Source organism: Lepisma saccharinum, chromosome 18 (assembly GCF_977018435.1).
Source record: "Lepisma saccharinum chromosome 18, izLepSacc3.1, whole genome shotgun sequence".
Lineage (NCBI taxonomy): Eukaryota > Metazoa > Arthropoda > Insecta > Zygentoma > Lepismatidae > Lepisma > Lepisma saccharinum.
In genome coordinates this window covers 63764270-63783981 of record NC_139246.1, presented here as the reverse complement: position 1 = coordinate 63783981, position 19712 = coordinate 63764270, and the positions used below count along the sequence as shown (strand labels likewise).

General features: G+C 36.5%; 1 protein-coding gene across 1 annotated transcript in view; it reads right to left on the bottom strand.

Moving 5' to 3' along the window:
- The window catches only part of LOC146002128 (armadillo repeat-containing protein 2), a 131565-nt gene that overhangs the window by 50304 nt on the left and 61549 nt on the right, over nucleotides 1-19712 (bottom strand). Inside the window, exons 9-13 of the mRNA XM_083139847.1 lie at nucleotides 18120-18288; nucleotides 16393-16542; nucleotides 8619-8838; nucleotides 2764-2877; nucleotides 2039-2171 (exon numbers count right to left, since the gene is read on the bottom strand). Coding sequence (XP_082995973.1) covers nucleotides 2039-2171; nucleotides 2764-2877; nucleotides 8619-8838; nucleotides 16393-16542; nucleotides 18120-18288 — 786 coding nt within the window. The remainder of the gene's footprint in view (nucleotides 1-2038; nucleotides 2172-2763; nucleotides 2878-8618; nucleotides 8839-16392; nucleotides 16543-18119; nucleotides 18289-19712) is intronic.

Genomic DNA, 19712 nt, shown 5'->3' with positions numbered 1-19712 from the left:
AATGTGATGAAAATGAGTAAGATTGTCCACAGTAGAGTTTATCTTTGCCATAAGGACATTCCTTCCGCTGGACGCCATGTGGAAACATTCTCTAAACAATATGCTGTGACGGCACTTTCGCCTAGAGTGTCCCATAAGTCTGTAAAATAACTGGTTTCAGCAGATTCACGAGCCCAGTTATTTTCGTTGAATGCGTTCGTTTCGTTAAGACTTTCGAAATGCACCCTTATTTATTTATTTATTTATTTATTCCAAGTTTCAGATACAGCACTTGCAAGGCCATTTTACACTGAATAAACTAATAAATCAACAAGAACAAGTCAAGATGGTTTTAGATAAAAACAAGAAAGGATACATATAAACATGAGAAGACATAAACAAGAAAACAAACAAAAGATTTACATATTTGTTCTTAGAGAAGATCGGAAAATACTTTCAGGGGCAAAAATGTTGATGTTCGTGAGCAGTTTATGAGAGAACTGGGGCAGCTTGTGGAACAGAGAGCGCTGTATAAGGGAAAGCCTAGCGGTAGAGTTGAGGAACAATTGAGTGTTTCGGGTTGATCGAGAGGGAACTCTGAAATTGAATTCTGTAAGTAGAAATTAAGATCTTAGTTTTCCATTGATGATTTTATAGAAAAAATTCAAATCGGCCATATCGCGTCGGGTCTGCAGTAACTGAATGTTCAAAGTAATCAGGATGTCAGGTTTCTGAAGATGCTGCAGAGAAGAAATTATATAACGAACAATGGCAGTAAAGAAGCTGAGGACGGAATCCATGCTAGAGAGATTTGTATTGGATGCCCAGACTGGAGAGCAATATTCGAGAATCGGAGAAATGCATGACTTGAAAAATAGGCTAAGAGAAGTTGGAGAATCAATTTCAGTGAATCTGTAGAGTGTAACGTACCAGGTGGGTAAGCATAAACATCCAAAGTGGAGCTGTGCATAAGGCCATGAATCTTTAAGTATGCTCCTGTCCTAGTATGTCACAAGTCTCGATGGTTATAAGCCTACGACTAGTTGTTACTAATCGTTTCTGTCTCGTAAGAGAACCAATTACAATCACAAATATCTGTCCAATAACGTGGTTGTGATTTGACCTAGCTAAACTAATAGATTGCTCAAGTACAATTGCCAAGCGCAGATTCATCAAGCAATGCGCAATCTCAAGTGTAGAACGTTATTTAACTCACTGAATATTCAGTTTCAAACATTTCATTCATGAAAGATGGGCACATATATATATAGATCCGTTCAATAATCAATCAATTAGTATGTTTCCTAGTCTATTGTTATTTGTCGTATGACGTAAGCAAAAACAAGTTTCGTGTTCATTTAACGTAACAATTTATTATATAATTGATGCATATCAAAAACTACTGTTTGTTACAAACAATAACAATAAATTGTGACGTACCAGTGTCACCAATTTGGATTCCCAAAAAAAAGGGTGTCGACCACACGTACGACTTGTTCATTCCTTCCAGGCAACCATACAGCGAGAGATTATAACATGCCATGCATGTCTATGCGCGAACTGTAGGTGGGCTCAATGCAAACTCGTGTGTGTCTGTGGGAGAACTGTATCCATAGACAAACTGTATCTTCCTTCTTGCCAAGCGTAGCAGTAGAGAGACTGTGTGTGGGGCCTCTAGTGGAGAATTGCGTGCCGAGAGAAATGAGGTGAAAACTGTGGTGTTTTTCGCGGCGTAAAATTGCCTTTAAAAGGCATTTTATAACTGCCGCAAGAAAATTACGTCACAAGAGGTGGCCTAAGAGGTGGATTGCACTTTTAGTTGTAGCTGTGATGTGTTGCTTAAAGTTCAGTTTTTCATCTAGATATTTTTGGGTCGCAACTGTGGTAATATAATTGTTTTCAAGAACATAGTGAAAATGTATTTTGTTCTTTTTTAAAGAGACTGTGAGGGAGGAACATTTCTGCGGGTTAAGTGATAAATGATGATGCACATATTATTTGGAGGCAGTAAAATCTTGTAAACTACCAAATTAAAATTTACAGTCACAGATGTACTTGCCTTGCAACTCCTTTGCCTTCTTTAAGACTACCCCTTTTATCAGGATCAGCCATCATGTTGATTAAGATTCCTATGGTAGTGTACAACAATTCCCGATTTTCCAAATCTAGCAGTTGGAGTAATTTTTGAAGTACTGAAAGAAGATTTAATAGTTATATTCAATCAAAGATAAGATATTCAAATTGTATAACAGATATTCATCAGGTGCCTGCAAGCTTCAGTTTTAGTCTTGGGTATAAACTTGTCAAACCAAATATATATGTGTATACTAAAATATCGCTAAAAGTAACAATATTCCTGGCATTAGCAGTTTCCCTAGTGAATAATATCACTTACCCAGTATCATTCCACTTCCCTGGATTACATATAGGTGAGGATCCCACATTAAATTGTAGATTCACCCTATTTGTGCATACAAGTGGACTTCAAATAGAATTCAAAGTTTGCATGATTCGATTCTGGTAGCTTGGAAATCATTTGTAATACAAATTAAACCTGACTTAAATTTCGAACCAAAATTACTTCTGAGTTTCCTATATTCTGAATGCTTTTAATTTATTATTACTAATAATCAAATTAAACTTTTTAAACTAAGAAATAACTTCACACACTAGAATAGTTGTGACTTTTCTAAGCTATTTTGTTTCATTTTAATATTGATTCAAGGATTTTAAAAAAAAGAACAAGTGGTAATAGAAAATTTTTCGCTGAAATGCTTAACTTACCACCACTTTCAACAACATAATCTCTGATTTCCTTCGATCTTGTGAGGTTACCAAAAACTCGTGTTGCTTCTACTAAACCCTCAATATGATCTCCCAAGACAAGAGGGCATAGTGCTAAAAGACAAAACAAGTTTTTTTCCTAAAAATCACATATCAAATGGTTCCTTTCAAAAACCTCATATGTGTACATAAATAACATTAAAGATCATAAACATTATAAAGTCCATTATGAATAGTTTTTCTTACATAATAAGGCTTTTAGTGGAAAAGGAAAGAAGCAAAAAGATTGATATTAAATTTATAAAAAATAGTTCACCTTTTTTAATTTTCCAAAAAATTGTTATAGAAAATTAAAAATGGAAAATATGTAGAGGGGTGCCCATTCCCTCCAAGAGCAATGATGTGTTACAGCCAAATCCATTACTGTGCCCCCTTCTTCTAATATGATGCTATATCGTCCCTTCAAATTAATATACAGTCACGGTTTATTTCAAGTTTCTCTGTGGAGAAACAAATTATCCATCAGTGCATTGTGAAAATTCGCTGGTTTTACTGAACACATTACGCAGTCCTACTTCCCATAATTGTTGTTTTCTTACTAGCATTAATGATAACATCAATGCTATATTGTTTAAAAGGGTTTCTTTGACATTCAATAGTGGTGAGTTGGTGCCACCAGTGGGGGGAGGGTGGAGGGCAAGACCATTATACTTTTCTTGGTAGACAAGGCTTAGTATTAAGAGGTTATACCACAGGGGCAAAAGTGACAAACAGCTGGAGGGGTGGGGGACTGCACCCTCGAATCGCTGCCACTCTTGACATCATCATCATCATCCTTTGACGTTTCCTGCCTCTGGCTGGGTCGGCATAGAAGTGAAGCCATCCATTTTTCCTGGTCTTCCACTACTCCTCTCTTTCCACGGTGTTCCAATCTTGTTCTCTTCTCCTAACACTCTCCGCTATCTGCTCTTTCCACCAATATCTTGGTCTCCCCCTTGACCTTATTCCCACTCCTTGAGCATTGTAAGCTTGATAGTCTTTCTGCATCCATACTGTCTGAACCATCTCCTCTGTGCCTGATCTATCCTGTTCTGAAGCTTCACCACACCCACTGTCTATCGGATCTCCTCATTCCTTATTCTATCCCTTCTAGTCTTCCCCAACATACTCCTTAAAAATTTCATATCCACTGCCTGCATCTTTCATTTGTTTCTCTCTGTCATTGTCCAAGTCTCTGCTCTGTACGTAATTATTGGCACATAGTATGTATTATATATTACTTTCTTGCATTTCATAGGTACTTCCCTGTTCCATATTAATATTTGAATGCTTTGATATAGTCCGCCCCCCATTTGTCCTCTTCTGTTTACCCCCTCATCTATTCTTCCACTTCTCTCAATTATGTTTCCTAGATATTTGAAACTCTCCACTACCCTCAACTCTTCCGTGTCCATCTTTATTCTTGGTTCGTTTCTGGCTCTGTTTCTTGTTGTTATTAGCATCTCGCTCTTTCTGCACTGAATTTCATTCCTGCTCTTCCGATTTCTTCATTCCAACTATCAAGCTGTCTCTGAACTTTATTTTCCCTCTTTCCCCATATTACTAAGTCATCAGCGAACAACAGGGCCTCCCCAATGACGCAGTGGTAGCGTCGTCGCCTTGTAATCAAGGGGTCCCGGGTTCAATACCCGGTGGAGGCACAAGTGGTTCGGATCCCACTTTAAACTGTAGGTCCAGTCCCAATTAGCCTTACTGTGCATAAAGTGGACATAAAAAACACCAACTCAACTCAACTCATCAGCGAACAACAGGACCTTCATCTCTTCCTCTCCTATCTTCTTCCTCACCACTTCGTTAATTGCATCCATTGCAATTATGAAGAGCAGTGGGGAAAGAGCACTTCCCTGTTTTAGTCCATTACTTATACTGAACCACTCTTGACAGTTGATTACATTTTATGGAGCCTATTAATGCATGTATTAAGATACAAACGCCATGTATTAAAATGGATGTCAAACTTCAAGTAACTTTTGTCCCATAAGGAAGTTATTCAAGTCTTTCAAAACCTATACAAAATAACATCCTATAAATTCTGCTCAATAATTGTGGCTTGCAGATCACATGAAGTTGAAACTGAGATCATGTGCACTAAAGGAAAATTAAAATAAATATTGAAAATAAAAATTTTCCATGAGACTAATTTCACTGAAACTTGAAATAGGCTTGGATGTATGAAATTAATCTTGGGAGATATGACATGCATAATATATCCTATTCACAAATAAAGAAACTCATTACACAGTACACTTTACTGTACAGAAAATATTTCCATAGTGAAACTATTGTGCTTGTTAAAAATTAAAAAGTACATTGTAAATTCGGGATTGAAGTGTAAAGAAGATATGTAAAATATCATACTTTGCACATGGTTGGGAAATGTTTGATGCAAAACCAATGTACTGCAACTATCATTTTTATTGGAATTCTTGCCAAAAAATATTAGTTGCATGTCCTGCAGGATTTGTAACTCTCTTTGTTCAATGTTTATTACATTTTCCAAAGAATTAACAAGTGGAATTTCGGAATTAGTGTATATTTATTCCAAAAGTACGTACAAATGCCCATATTCACTCTCTTTCTGCGAAATACATTTGCATTAGAAAAGTTGGAGTTACTTCATTTAAATTTGGGATTTTACATTCTGAATGAACATGTTGCTCAGGGGATTTTGTACAAGTTTCTCCTTTCTCCTAGAACATTTCTTAAATGATTGTTGAGGGAAAATGCATCACTTACTCCTTTACTCTGAGATATTACATGTATAGATATTGAGAAACAAAGCTTCACCATGGAGACAGAGAAGAATAACAACCTTCCATTCTGCATATTCTCATCAAAAGCAAGCCAGATGGAACTCTGTTATACACCGTGTACCAGAAACCAACTCACAATGATCTAAATCATAATGCCAATGGTTTTTACTACCCATCTTAATGAACTACAGTACTCTCCACCTTGTTCCATCAGGCCATCTCAATCAGTGATGCTGAGCATCTGCCAGAGGAAATACAAAATCAATGCACTGACTTCAGATGGAATGGGTACTCTGAACACAGAATTAATAAAATACAAAGCTGTGTACTATCCAAGAAGACCAGCACAGAGACAAACCTGAAAACCTGATGCATCAGGCAATCTGGACACACCAGGTATCATAGATAGATCGGAAGAATCTGACAAAACAGAGGATCAGAAGATGGAAATCCTACCATAAACCGGAAACCTTTGTGGAGTTATAAGCTGCATCCTTACCACACACAATATAAAACCATTCATAAACCACCACTGAATATCAGGAATCTCCTACTCAACCCCAAGGATAATTTACAACTGAAAACATCGAGAGTTTACCATATTGCTTACGATGGAAAGCATACATTGGTCAAATAGGCAGGGCAATTGCACAGTTCTGCATAGAATGCCAAAGTTACATTAAGAATTCGGAACATTCAATCAATAAGGGTCTCAGAATATATTTCAGCATCATAGAAATTATAGTCAAATCATCCAAATTTTGGCACATCATCATCATCACACTGTCATAGAATATTAAAATTATTATTGTGCCCTCTGGTCACCAAAGAATTAACTTTTTATGGATATTCAAAATATTAAGTATTTAAAAATTATTTAAAAATACCAAAATATAGTTTACTTACGGTTTGTGAGTATGTACAGTATGCCAAACTACGTTTCAGGAGTCAACTGCTCCCTTCCTCAAGCTATCTCCTTGGCTAGCAAAATTGCTTCATAGCCGCGTCAAATAGAAGTAAAAACAAGGAGTAAGGTGATTCGTGTTACTATGGTAAAAAAGGTTTCCTAATAACTTTCCCATTCCTGATAAAACTCACATACCTACATTCCTTTCTTTGTAAAGCTACCAAAAGCTTAAAAAGTCAAAGATAAAAACTTAAAACTTGAAACATTAAAAAAAAAAACATGCCGCTACACGCGGGCAAGCAGTTGACTCCCGAAACGTAGTTTGGCATACTGTACATACTCACAAACCATAAGTAAACTCTATTTTGATATTTTCAAATATTTTTTAACTTAATATTCTACTAAGTGAGTAATTCGCACACGCGCAAGATATGAGGATATTCAAAGTTATGGTATTTATGGAGGTTCTCAATGAACTAAAAATCAACCATTGCAAATTCTGATAGGCAGATATGTAATAAGTAGAGCCCGGAAGTTTAGCAAAATGCCTCTTTTTATCTACTGCATATATTGATAAAATTTTTCCGCATATACGTTTCTTATGTTGTTTCGAATGTTTTGGAAGCCTTTTCATTTTGCCTATTTGGGATGCCACTGCCTATTTTTAATTATTATGCCTTTTTTTGCCTTTTTCAATGAAATTTGACATTTTTTTTTTAAAAAAAATGTGTATATAAATTATTTTTCTCCTAAAAGACGTTGTTGACATTTATTTTTCTTCCGTTTATTATGTGAATAATTTTCGCCTTATTTAAGTAATATTGAACTCAGGCATGTTTCAACATTGCTGAAGGAGAAAAGTGTGAGAAAAAAGTATTTCATGCTGAGTCAGGATATTGCCTTTCGGTTAACATTTCTTGTGCATGATTGACTGCTGAAGTGGACAGGTTGATTTCGAACACAAAGAAAATATTTCTGAAATCTCCCTCTCGAACCCGAAAATTTCAGGAAGTTGTGATTGAGCTTAGTTTACCTCAGCAACCAGTCTTGACGAGATAGGGAACCTGGATATCAGCAGCTATATATTATGCTAACAACCTTAAAAATATCAGTGAGGTGATCGATGTTCTTCCAGAAAATGAAGCGGCTTCAATTCGTGAAGTGAAAAAACTCCTGTGCTATTCAAGTTTACTTATGGTGCATTGCCAGAGACAATTACAATTATAGCATCCATGAAAATCTTCAAGGAATCTATGCAGCAGATGATGGAAGTGCCAGGAGAAAAGGGGTGAGCTGTTGCGGAAAAGTGTAACGGGTAGTGAGTGCAAATGAGGACTTGAAACAATTGAAAACAATTTGTGATATTCTAAAAGGTGAAAATGCTGTTACCAAAATGAGTCCAGCTACATTAGCTTGTTATATGTATGCTCCAATAACTTCTGTCGAAGTAGAAAGATAATTTTCTATTATGAAAAAAACATTCTCTCTGACAGACGACTATCAATGAATGTTGAGAACTTAAAAAGCACCTTGTAGTTATGTGCAATCAAGACAGAGAAAATTGAAATGCTCTTCCCAATTTAGATTTTAACATTTTGCCAGAAATTATAGATAAAAGTAAGCGACTTCTAAATGTGCCTTTTTTCGGTTTATTTTGCCTTTTTTTCATTTTTAGTGCCTATTTACCACATTATAAATACCTTTTTGCCTGCCTATTTTAACGAAAATAAATGCCTGAACTTCCGGGCTCTAGTAATAAGTTATAATTATGCATATAAATAAATATAATGCGTCTCCTCTTTCTCATTCAATAACTACAGATTTCTGTGATTAAAGTGTAATTGCTGCACCACAGAGTTCAGTTTAGACAATTTTTTCAGTTCTTATTCTTATCTTTCTTGGCAATTTTCAGTCATCTTCCACAGCTAAGACCACTTACTTACAAATTGAGACAATGCCACATTATTTAAATATAAAAGTTTTCAGAATGATCTTTTGAAACATTTTTTCATTTCCTTGTATACTTTCATTTCTAATTATTCCAGATCAGAATATGTACATCCTTTTCATATCTTCCCTAGTTTTAATTTTTGAGCTTTGTATAGATTGCAATATTAAGAAAAATATATGTTTACCTTCTGCAATGTCTAATTGCCTCTCAACAGAATCTCCAAGTGTAAGGGGATAAAAGGACAGGTTGTTCAATGTGCTTAGTGTGCTGAGGACTAATTCTTCACTCTCCAGAACTGATTTGCGACACAGAACAGTTAACAAGACATCCAGAACATGTCCATTACGAGCTATACATGATCCAACATCTGGATTTATGCTCATGTTGGCAATGATGCGAATCATCTGCAAGAAAATCAAATATAATTATTGAAGAAACCAAACAAAATTTTGATTTTAATTTTATGGAAACAATATATATACAATTTAGTATATGGTATACTAAATACAATATTCATATACATGCATAAGAAAGTATAATTGTTTGTTTTTAAAAAATGGAAGACATGGAATTTGGTGATTAGTCTCCAGTAACTCAATAACTCATTATTTTCTTGAATAGAGCTGCAGCTAGTATAAATATTGCATATAAAGAGAAAAAGCAGTTGCTAATAAATTAATATTTCTGACATCTAGTAAAATGTTGGTGTTGTAATGCATTGAAGGCTACTAAAAGAAATGCAATATTTAAAAAGTAAGCTTTGAAAATTTGTTTTTTAAATAAAAATATTTACTTACAATTAATCGTGTGTTGTTTTTATAATGTGTAACACTTATACCATTACTGTATATATACTCATTAGAAGTGATGATATTCACCTACACCAGGCTTAGACAACTTGTCTAAATTTTTAAAGAGGGCAGAGCAGAGGGAGCAGCACTGCCAGATACTTGTGCACAAAATGCAAGGCAGCTGTTATGAAGTTGCACATAATTAAACACACACACTCATTTAACCCTGGGAGGGGCAAGCTATTTTACACCCACGGAGGGCCAAGTGGGATACAATTTGGACCCCAACTTATTTTTCTATATTTTTGTGTTTTGTCTTCAGTCTGAGTATAAAATATTTATAAAATCACATAGACTTTTAATGCATGACGGAGGTTTCACAAAACTCAAATACATAATGAGCTAATTTTTATACAGCAATAAATACAACTGTACTTTGAAAGGCGTAACTTCCTTACAGTCAGTAATTATTTTCTCAGAAATCATGTGAAAAATACAATGTGAAGATAATAAATTTGAAACATTCTTGAATATGCTTATTACAGTTGTAAACATTTCAATTATCATTATCTTTGCAACTCTTCATACTTGAACATAACTGCTTTTGCAGAATGTTCTATGCAAATCAATTTGTATCATGCAGAGCAGGTGGAATTAGCCTTTCTGTCCTTGGTTCTCAGACAAATAGAATACATCCCTCGTGTTTTCTTCCCATTAGCTCACTCGATTCCATCTGTTGTCTTATTATTGAAAGTGTTGCTGCAGCTCTCATAACATGTGAATTTAGATTACGAGTTTCAAGAAAGTTTAAAAAAATGTTACATGAAGAAATGTTTTTTAAAACAGAAATTGCTATTTCGTTTCAGATTAGACTTTTATTGCTCTATTTCTCAATTATTTAAAGTCAGCTATAAAAATTACCGACAAGTAAGAAGCACGTTAAGAAATATTACAGAAAATTATGGCTGGGGGACAAAATGTACCCTATTTGGCCCTCTATGTGTCAAAAAAATTAAAAAGTAAAAAACACCAATATTCTACACATTCAATGTCACCAGTGGCAGCGATTGGTTTCCAAAACCAGGAGGGGATCAAGGTGCCAAAACTAGTGGTGCAAAGACACTATATTTCCCTTTGTAGATAAGATTTAACATAGTGCGGGGACAAAAATGGTGAAAAGTGGGGAGAGGGCAACTGCCCCCTTGGCCCCCTAATTGCCGCCACTGAATGTCACCATGGCTAGTGGATGGGTGTCGATGTTGGGCATAATTTTGAAGAGCATGGAAAGGAATTTTCCATACTAAAATTATGATAAAATTAAGGCATTTAAATAGATCAAATTTACATTAGAAAAGCAGAGACATTAATTCCCAGTAATTCAAAGTTGACCTGTGTTTTATAAATGTGTTTTTGCCATGCTCTTTGGTTGAGTGGTTGATGCAATGCACTGCAAATACAAAGTTCTCAGTTAAGTTTGTATCCTTAATAAAGCATGCATTGTTGTATTTGCATATTTCTTATTTCATGTTACTTTTCTGCAACATTCGGCTATTTGTGACTATGAGAATGAATGCTGACTAGCTGAAATTGATAGACACCGATGCCCAGGCCAAGACTCGAACCTGCAATCTAGAGTGCAAGGACCACTCGTTGCCCTTGGCCACCAAGGTGGCTCCATGAATGTATAATTTGTTACACCATTCGCCTTATTTATTTATTGAGAAAATTCCAGATACAGCACTGTTGGTCATTTTACACTGAAATTGTCAACAATGAAAATGCAAAGATAATAATAATAATAATAATCAAAAAATATCGAAAAATTATAAAAGTAACAAAATAACACAAAAGTGAATAACAAATTAACAAAAAATAAGTAAAAGATGGCGGCAGTATTTGATATTATTTACAAATATTTCTTCTAATAGATGACCGATAAGCAAACTCGGAAGAAAATATATCGATTCTTGATGACAGATCATTGTCTTGTGTGACAAGTCTGTAAAAGATAGATCTTTTTGAATTTCAAGTCTAGGTTTTTCAGTATAAAATAATCTTGTATTGCGAGTTGAGCGCATAGGTACTCTAAAGTGGAATTCCTCAAGAAGTGTGTTGCAGCGGATTTTGCCATTCACAATTTTGTATAAATAACTGAAATCATTCTGCAAACGTCGCTGATAAGCAGTTTGTAAGTTTAGAAAAGACAAGAGATGCAGAGATGAAAAATTGCATGATGAGGGAACCCTGCATCGAACTATAGCTAGGAAGAAGTGAAAGACTGAATCGATTCTAGAGAGATAAGTGGAACATGCAATGGACCAGACGAGAAGCAGTATTCTATTATTGGGGAAATGAATGATTTGAAGTACAAGGTGAGGGCTGAGATGTCACTAATTTCAGTGAAACGGTACAGTAAACCTAAGAGACGCATGGCCTTTTTAGTGGTGCTTAAAATTTGTTCCTCAAATGTGAGCTTTTGGTCGAAAACAATGCCTAGGTCTTTGTGAGAGGATACTGCTTTGATGTTATTGCCAAAGATGGAGTAAGATGATTTTAACAGGTTCTTCTTGAGAGAGATGGTGAGAGTAGTACATTTTTCAGGATTTAAAGTAAGGTCCCATGTCAGACACCAGGAAGTAAATGTTATGTCATTCTGAAGAAGATGAGTATCGTCGGAAGTGGAGATTTCTCTGAAAATTTTACAGTCATCTGCGAAAAGAAGGTAGTTACTAGAGGGAGCTGTGAGATGGTCGGCAATGTCGTCGACGAATAGTATGAATAAAAGAGGTTCTAGAACACTGCCCTGTGAAACTCCAGAGAACACAGGAATAAAGTTAGATACAGTGCCTTGAAGAATGACACGTTGTTGGTGATCGCTAAGGTGACCTGTGAGAAGGGTTAGAAATTTGCCATGAATGTTGAATCTATTGCATAATTTGTGAATCAGAAGGCGGTGACTAACAGTATCAAAGGCTTTGGCTAGATCAAAGTATATTACATCTAATTGTGAATTATTTGAAATACATTTCATAGCATGCGAGAGAAAAACCGACAGGTTTGTAAGACAGGAGCAACCAGGAAGAAAACCATGTTGGTTTGAGCTTAAGGAAGGAGAAACAAATGTATACAGTCTGACTTTGATTACTTTTTCACAGATGATGGACAGAGGAGAGAGTAAGGAGATTGGTCTGTAAGAAGAAACAAGATTTTTGTTACCACTTTTGTGAATCGGTGTGATGTTAGCTTGTTTCCAAGCATGAGGAAAGATACCTGTTCAAGAGAATGGAGAGGGGATAACACAAGGATTACACTGTTTTCCTGAGGAACACGGTGTTGATTTCGTCTGGACCTAGGGTGCGGCGAGCTGAAAGAGACGACAATAGATTTTTCACCTCTTCAGGTGTAGTGGCAACCATCGTTAGAGAGGAGGACCAGACTGGCCTTATGTTTGGCAATGATGCAAGGGAGAACAGTGGGCGGAAGTTACCATGAAAATAAGCGTTGAAGAGTTCTGTCCTTCGGTCGTCTGTGGCATTTTCACTTTCATGTGTAATTTCAGCTGGAATCCTACTGTTATTTTTTCTTGATTTTATTAGATTAAAAAAGGTTTTTGGGTTTTCCAGGATAGTTGCACTGATATTGTCTATATGTTCCTTGTATTTTTTCCGAAGAAGATACTTTGAGTGCCGTCGCAGAACAGCAAAGGTGTTGTGTGTGTGTTCACTCGGGAAGTCCTTCCAAAGTTGCCATGCTCATGTCTTGTTGGCCAATACATCCCGCACTTCCGAGTCGAACCAACACGGAAATCTATGAGAAGCTATTTTCCCTGTAGGCACGAGGTCCGTCACAGTTGCTTGAATGACAGCTGCAATAGGTCAGCTGCATCGTCAATGGTTCCATCTTCCAAAAGGCCCCAGGGAAAGGAGTCGAGGGAAAGTCTTATCTTCTCCCACTAAATTGTTTTATGGTCAAAACAAGTGAAACATTTCCATGTGTTTCTACCCTGTGGAATCAACCAAATTCAATTTGTAAATAAAACAGGGAAAACAGAATTGATTGACAGAAGACTGGCATGGGGATGACACTGAAATCTGGTAAGAGAATTATGAAGAATGCACGAGTCTACTCACCTGATTTTTCCAAAGATGATTATGTATCGTATCATGCAACCATGCAAGAGAAGTTTTAAATTGTACTTTATAAATTGAATATAAATAAAACATTATTTACCACAAACGAATAGAACGTCGAATGGACCCACTTCACTCAATGAACAGTCGATTGGAAGGAATTGATCCTCAAAGGTTGTTGCCACAAAGACAATGAGTTAGTTTACTTTTAATGCTAACGGATCTCAATATTTTTATTCCTTTTCCATATACAACTGAATTTAAATTTCCTATACTTTTCATCAAACAAGACACAAATGAAAAAATATATCAAAATAAAACATTCATGTCACATAACATGCTGGAGAAAAAAACCTGATTCAATGGAAATGTCCACAAAATTTCAAAGCGAAAGAAAAATTAACTTCACAAAATCCTCCAAATAAGTGACGACATGCAATTCATATATGGTGTGTATTTGAAACAGAAGAGGGATATAGAATACATGACTTATTACACTCTAAAAGTTTTCGGCAAACGGTGTATAAAGGTATAAAGTGAACTTTTCACCATAAAGATGGCCATCTGTAAGCAAGTAAATTAATTCGGCATTTCGCATGGGGCCTACATGTCAAGTTGCCTGGGCCCATCTGACTGAGTTGTTATGCAGGCATCATTCTGGGAACCCACTTCATCACCTTCCCACATATTAAAGAAAAGTAATAATAAACACTCAATTGTGAAGCTATTTGTGGTACCTGTTGACTAGTTCTATAGAGCTTACTCATTGTTGTTGATGCATCCTCTAAGTACATGGACAGTAACAGAAAAGAGCTGCTCGCCTCAAAGAACTTCCAGTTTGAATTGTTATCTGTTTCTTAACTCGAAAGTTTTTTTTTCTTTTTCTTTTTTGCGTGGGTTGAATTCAGGGATTATGTACAATTCCGGCAGCACAAAAAGAACATTGCAGGGTTGCTCCACTTTGTCCCCATCTTCACAATTCAGGTGTTGTGGGGGCAGCCACTATACCACTGTTCTCTCCACAAAAAACCAAATAACAATGGTCTGATAGGACTAAATGAGCTAATTAGGTAGAATTTTTTAAATCTGCCTTTTAAGCGTAAGAGAATTTGCAAGAATAAAAATACCTATCCTTTCTTTACCAGTGCTTTTCTTAGGTTTAGTATGTAATTTAATATTATATTCAGACTGGCTTGTAGAATAATGTACTTCCAAAAATTCTAGCATTTTTTTCATGTTAACTTGCAAATTATTCATAATTGGGAAAAGAGAGAAGTGGTATTATATAAATACGGAGAAACTAGTACTCACTTTATCTTGAAACTGTTTCATCTACTTCGTTCTATCAATTTCAGTGGCCACTGCCACCATCCTCGTTGGAACTTGCTGTACTGTTGCTTGGCATGTGTCTTTTGTTTGTAGTTCTCCGGCTGCTTGTAGGTGCACTGTTGTTAACTGTGCGTCTGGGTCCGTGTCATCTGCTATTTCCAGGCGATAACTGTTGTAGTAGGGGAATCCAAGTGTTGTGCGCTTGTCCGCTATTGATGTTTAGCTTGGGCGGGAAGTGCATTATGGCATGTGTTTCCTTGATTTTGGTGTCTACGAGCGTGTGGGCAGTGTGTTTGACTTGAACCTTTTGAATTTTATGGCCATTGTATTTGATATGTTTAGCAAAACCAGTAGTGGGTTGGGCTTTTTTCGCATCTGTTAGGTGCTGTTGGATTCTTTCATTGACAGATGTGATGGACCTGCCGATGTAATGTGCCTTGCATTCGCTGTCTGCATCGTAGACCTGGGTTATCAAGGGGGGAGAGGAAGTACCATTTGTGTTTGTTCAGATTATCAGCTATTTTGAAATTGGGTTTGTGCGATACTTCGATGCCATATGGGAGAAGGGCTTTGGATATACAGTTGGAAGTGGTGGGATAGTAGGGGAAGGCAAACCACTTATATTGGCTGCTGGAGGTTGATTGTCACTGGGTTGCTTGCGGATGGGTTGATTGTGGTTGGTTAGGGTGTCTGACCTGTATTTCCATTTTACTGCACCAAGTGGAAAGTTGTGCTTCTGTGTAGCCATGTTCCAGGGCTAAAGTAGAAATACAGGTCAGACACCAAACACAATCAACCCATCCGCAAGCAACCCAGCCACAATCAACCTCCAGCAGCCAATATAAATGGTTTGCCTTCCCCTACTATCCCACCACTTCCAACCGCATATCCAAACCCCTTCTCCCATATGGCATCAAAGTATCGCACAAACCCAATTCCAAAATAGCTGATAAACTGAACAAACACAAACGGTACACAAATACAATGGCCATAAAATTCAAAAGGTTCAAGTCAAACACACTGTCCACACCCTCGTAAACACCAAAATCAAGGAAACACATGCCATAATGCACTTCCCGCCCAAGCTAAACATCAATAGCGGACAAGCGCACCACACTTGGATTCCCCTACTACAACAGTTATCGCCCGGAAATAGCAGATGACACGGACCCAGACGCACAGTTAACAACAGCGTACCTAGAAGCAGCCAGAGAACTACAAACAAAAGACACATGCCAAGCAACAGTACAGCAAGTTCCAACGAGGATGGTGGCAGTGGCCACTGAAATTAATAGAACGAAGAAGATGAAACAGTTTCAAGATAAAGTAAGTACTAGTTTCTCCGTATTTATTGCAAATTATGTAGGTTAAATATGTGTTGTTTTTTTTTCAATTTATAACCTAGCCCTGGTGATCAAACTCACACCCCTAGTGATATATTCATGTGCAGAGCACGTGCACAGATGTCGGTAAAATAGTTTCAAATGCTTTTCACAAAAGTGATATGTATCTGGAAAGATTCAGTAGAAAACGATTCATACTTTCCAAGATATGTTTATTCCTATGAATTACATATAACTTTCCCCAAAATTTTTATCAGCTCCTTCTTTCCTAGTATGACATGCTAAGGAATTTGATTGGGCTACATTTTTCAATAATTATTCGACATGTCATTGAAGAAATTTTGTATTACAATCAGATATATTACCTTGACTATCACATCCTCTACAGAACCATTAGATCCAGTCTCATGCTTTGAACTCTCATTTTGACTTAATCCCATCAGGTGAATATCTTTATCTAAGTATATGGTCAGTAGATTTATCATTGAATCCATTGATCTTTCCACATTATAGAACTAGAAATGAAGAAAAAAAATCATCATGGAACTAATATAATAAGTTGCCATAAATTATCAAATTTTTCCTCACTTTACATAAAGAATATGGTTTATAAATAGTATATCTCTATCACTATTACAAACTAGCATGAAAAGCTGCAGTGGTAATTTGTAATCAGAAAAAGATGAGTTGTATGTGTACAGACTGTGTAGAATGAGCATTATGTGAAATGCAATTCACATGAAAAGATTGAAAGCACCAATGAAAGTATAATGAAGAATAGAATATTAAAATAAAAACATAAAATGTTGCATGAAGTCGAAAGAAGAAGGTTTTACTCATATATTTCAAGAATTATATTAACAAATATAAAAATGCTTTTTCTCTCTATTTTTTTTAGGAAAAGCATCTTCTGGATTAATATAAAAAAATGTCTTTTATTCAACCAAGTTGAAATAGTCTCTTCAATTTGAAGTTTACATCTTAAGGCTAAAATAAACTTGCTACTTGAAATTTCTATAAAATCAAAGTCAGAAATAAAACTGTTTCATTTTGAAAGCTAATAAGATGCCACTGAAAGAAATGTTGAAAAGAAAATCTAATATAAAATCCTTGGCTAGTATTTCTATTATTTTTTTTTAAATATTGATTTACAGAACTATCATGAAGTAAATAGAACACTTCTTTCATCTTTCATGTAATTTTGGTTTTAATATCAATTGAATGCATTGATTATTATTCACATAGGAATATTAAGTATTTTAAAATTATAATCTAGAATTCAATTTATTTTATTACTACAACCCCATTAAAACATATTAATACAACTCTAATGAAAATTCTATCAGAATACTGAAGTTATATATGTAAGTTGATTTTGCACAATTGTTCACAGTGATGCATAATAAAAAAGATGAACTCTTTTCAACAGATCATGATATTCAACATTATTTTTAAAGTCAGATACAATAGAATATTGCATCTGAAAGCAACAATTGAAAATCCTTTATTACGATTAATACTTTAAAATGCAAATATAGGGTGGCGCATATTGTATCTACCAATAACATTTGGCAACACTGTCGGAATGCTGATGCACATACGAAGAAGTTTCCCATTCTTAGGCAGCTGCAAATCTGGCAATTAGTCTGCCATGGAACGTTGGCCGGTTCAGACATGAATCGTGGCGAAGGAGGCATTCATCTGAACAGGTTCCATTCAGTAGACACAGCAGACACTGCAACGACAGGGCAATGAGGGTTGTAATCAACCGGTGCCAGAGTGTCACAACATGATACGATGGGCCAGGCAATAGGAAGTCAATGGCAGAGTGCAGAAACAGAAGTCTCCAGATCGAAGGAGCTGTATTCTCTGGTGTCCTGATGCTTCTCAGTCTCCTGAATGGAATCCATTTGGATGAACACCTCCGCTGACACGATTCGAGTTTGAACCGGTCAACGTTCCATGGCAGACTAATTGCCAGACTTCCAGCTGCCTAAAAATGGAAAATTTCTGTGCATGCGCACCTGCATTCCAGCAGGGTTGCCAAATGATGTTGGTAGATACAATATGCACCACCCTGTACAATACCCACCTTCATTCTTGCTATATCACTCTTGGCCATCAAGTTCCCTAAGGCATAACCCAGTCGTACCATTATGTCTTGTCTTCCAGGATATTTTTGGAAAAGCACAACAAAAAATTTCAGAGTATTTTCATATTCTATTATGGCAAGGCAACAATCATCGTGAGTTGATATTATGCTGCAATATAAAAAAAACATATTTTTTCAAAAGATAGCCAAAATTTATATTACAAGTAAAATGCATGCACTAAAGATATATATATATATATATATATATATATATATATATATATATGAAAAAAATGTATAAAAGAAATGAGGGCCAAATGGGCTTTCTCCTAACACTGATGATGCAGCAATAGAGTCTGCAAAAATTCGATTTTTTTCACTGTCTGGTGAGTGTACATATACTATATAAAAGAAAAGAAGGAGAAAGGAAACACAGACAGTCTGGTGAGTGTTTCCTTTCTCCTTCTTTGCTTTTTATTTAGCCCTTTTGGCCCTCCCCTCCTTGCTTTTATCCATATATATATAAATATATATATAATTACCTCTCACACCCTCCAGGTGCACACGAGCACTGGTAAATTTACCCTCCATCCAAAGGGACCTGCCACACCTCAAACCTGATCTACATCCTCACCTGCAACATCTGTGGTGATTTTTACCTGGGGGAAACATCAACTGCCCTCAACCTCCGCATCAATAACCACCACTCCTCCACCCACAACCTGGACTTCACTATTGCTGTCCATAACCACCACAACATCCCTTTTAACGACTGCTTCCGGGTAGCGATCATCCATCTCTTACCCCAACAAGCCAACACCACGGCCTATATATCAGCCATGAGTGCAACCACTACACCTGGAATGAACGAGGCCACCCAGTAACTTCCCCACCTCATCTTACCCCCTCCCCAACCTATCCCACCAGCCACACTCAATCTTCACCCACCCCACCTTGCCCTACCACTCACAGTTTTCGACGAGCCTGGTGACAGAACAGTGTTTTTTTTTTTCGTTTTATGCACTACATCTTCTTCAATCCAGACCTGGCAACTCTGCAGGTCTCTAACTTTTGGTTCTGTCTTTCTCCTAACACTGATGATGCAGCGATAGTCTCTGCAAAAATTCGATTTTTTTCACTATCTGGTGAGTGTTTCCTTTCTCCTTCTCACAGATAGTGAAAAAATTCTAATTTTTGCAATTCACAAATATATACATACATACATACATACTGTCCTTGATTCAAAATCCTGGGTGGACAGGGGATATTTCCTCTCCACCAACAGTCTTGGCCTCAAAAATCCCCACCAACAAAAATTTTCTTGATGGTTGCCGGAAACGTGGTTTAAAATTACTTACATAAAATTTAGAAAATTTCGCACTTCCGCATTGCACAATTTAATGGTTAAATCCTATTAATTTTGAAGATCCACTGTCTTCATTCACAAAAGGGTACGGCGTTTGATGCGGCACTGGCGTGTGCACCCTGGTTTGCATCGTCTGCTTCCTGTTGTCAGGTGGCATTGCCAGTTGGTGGTGGGGGGGGGGAGCTGGGCAGTGCTGCTCGACAAGGTGCTGTTCCTGTTCCCCACGT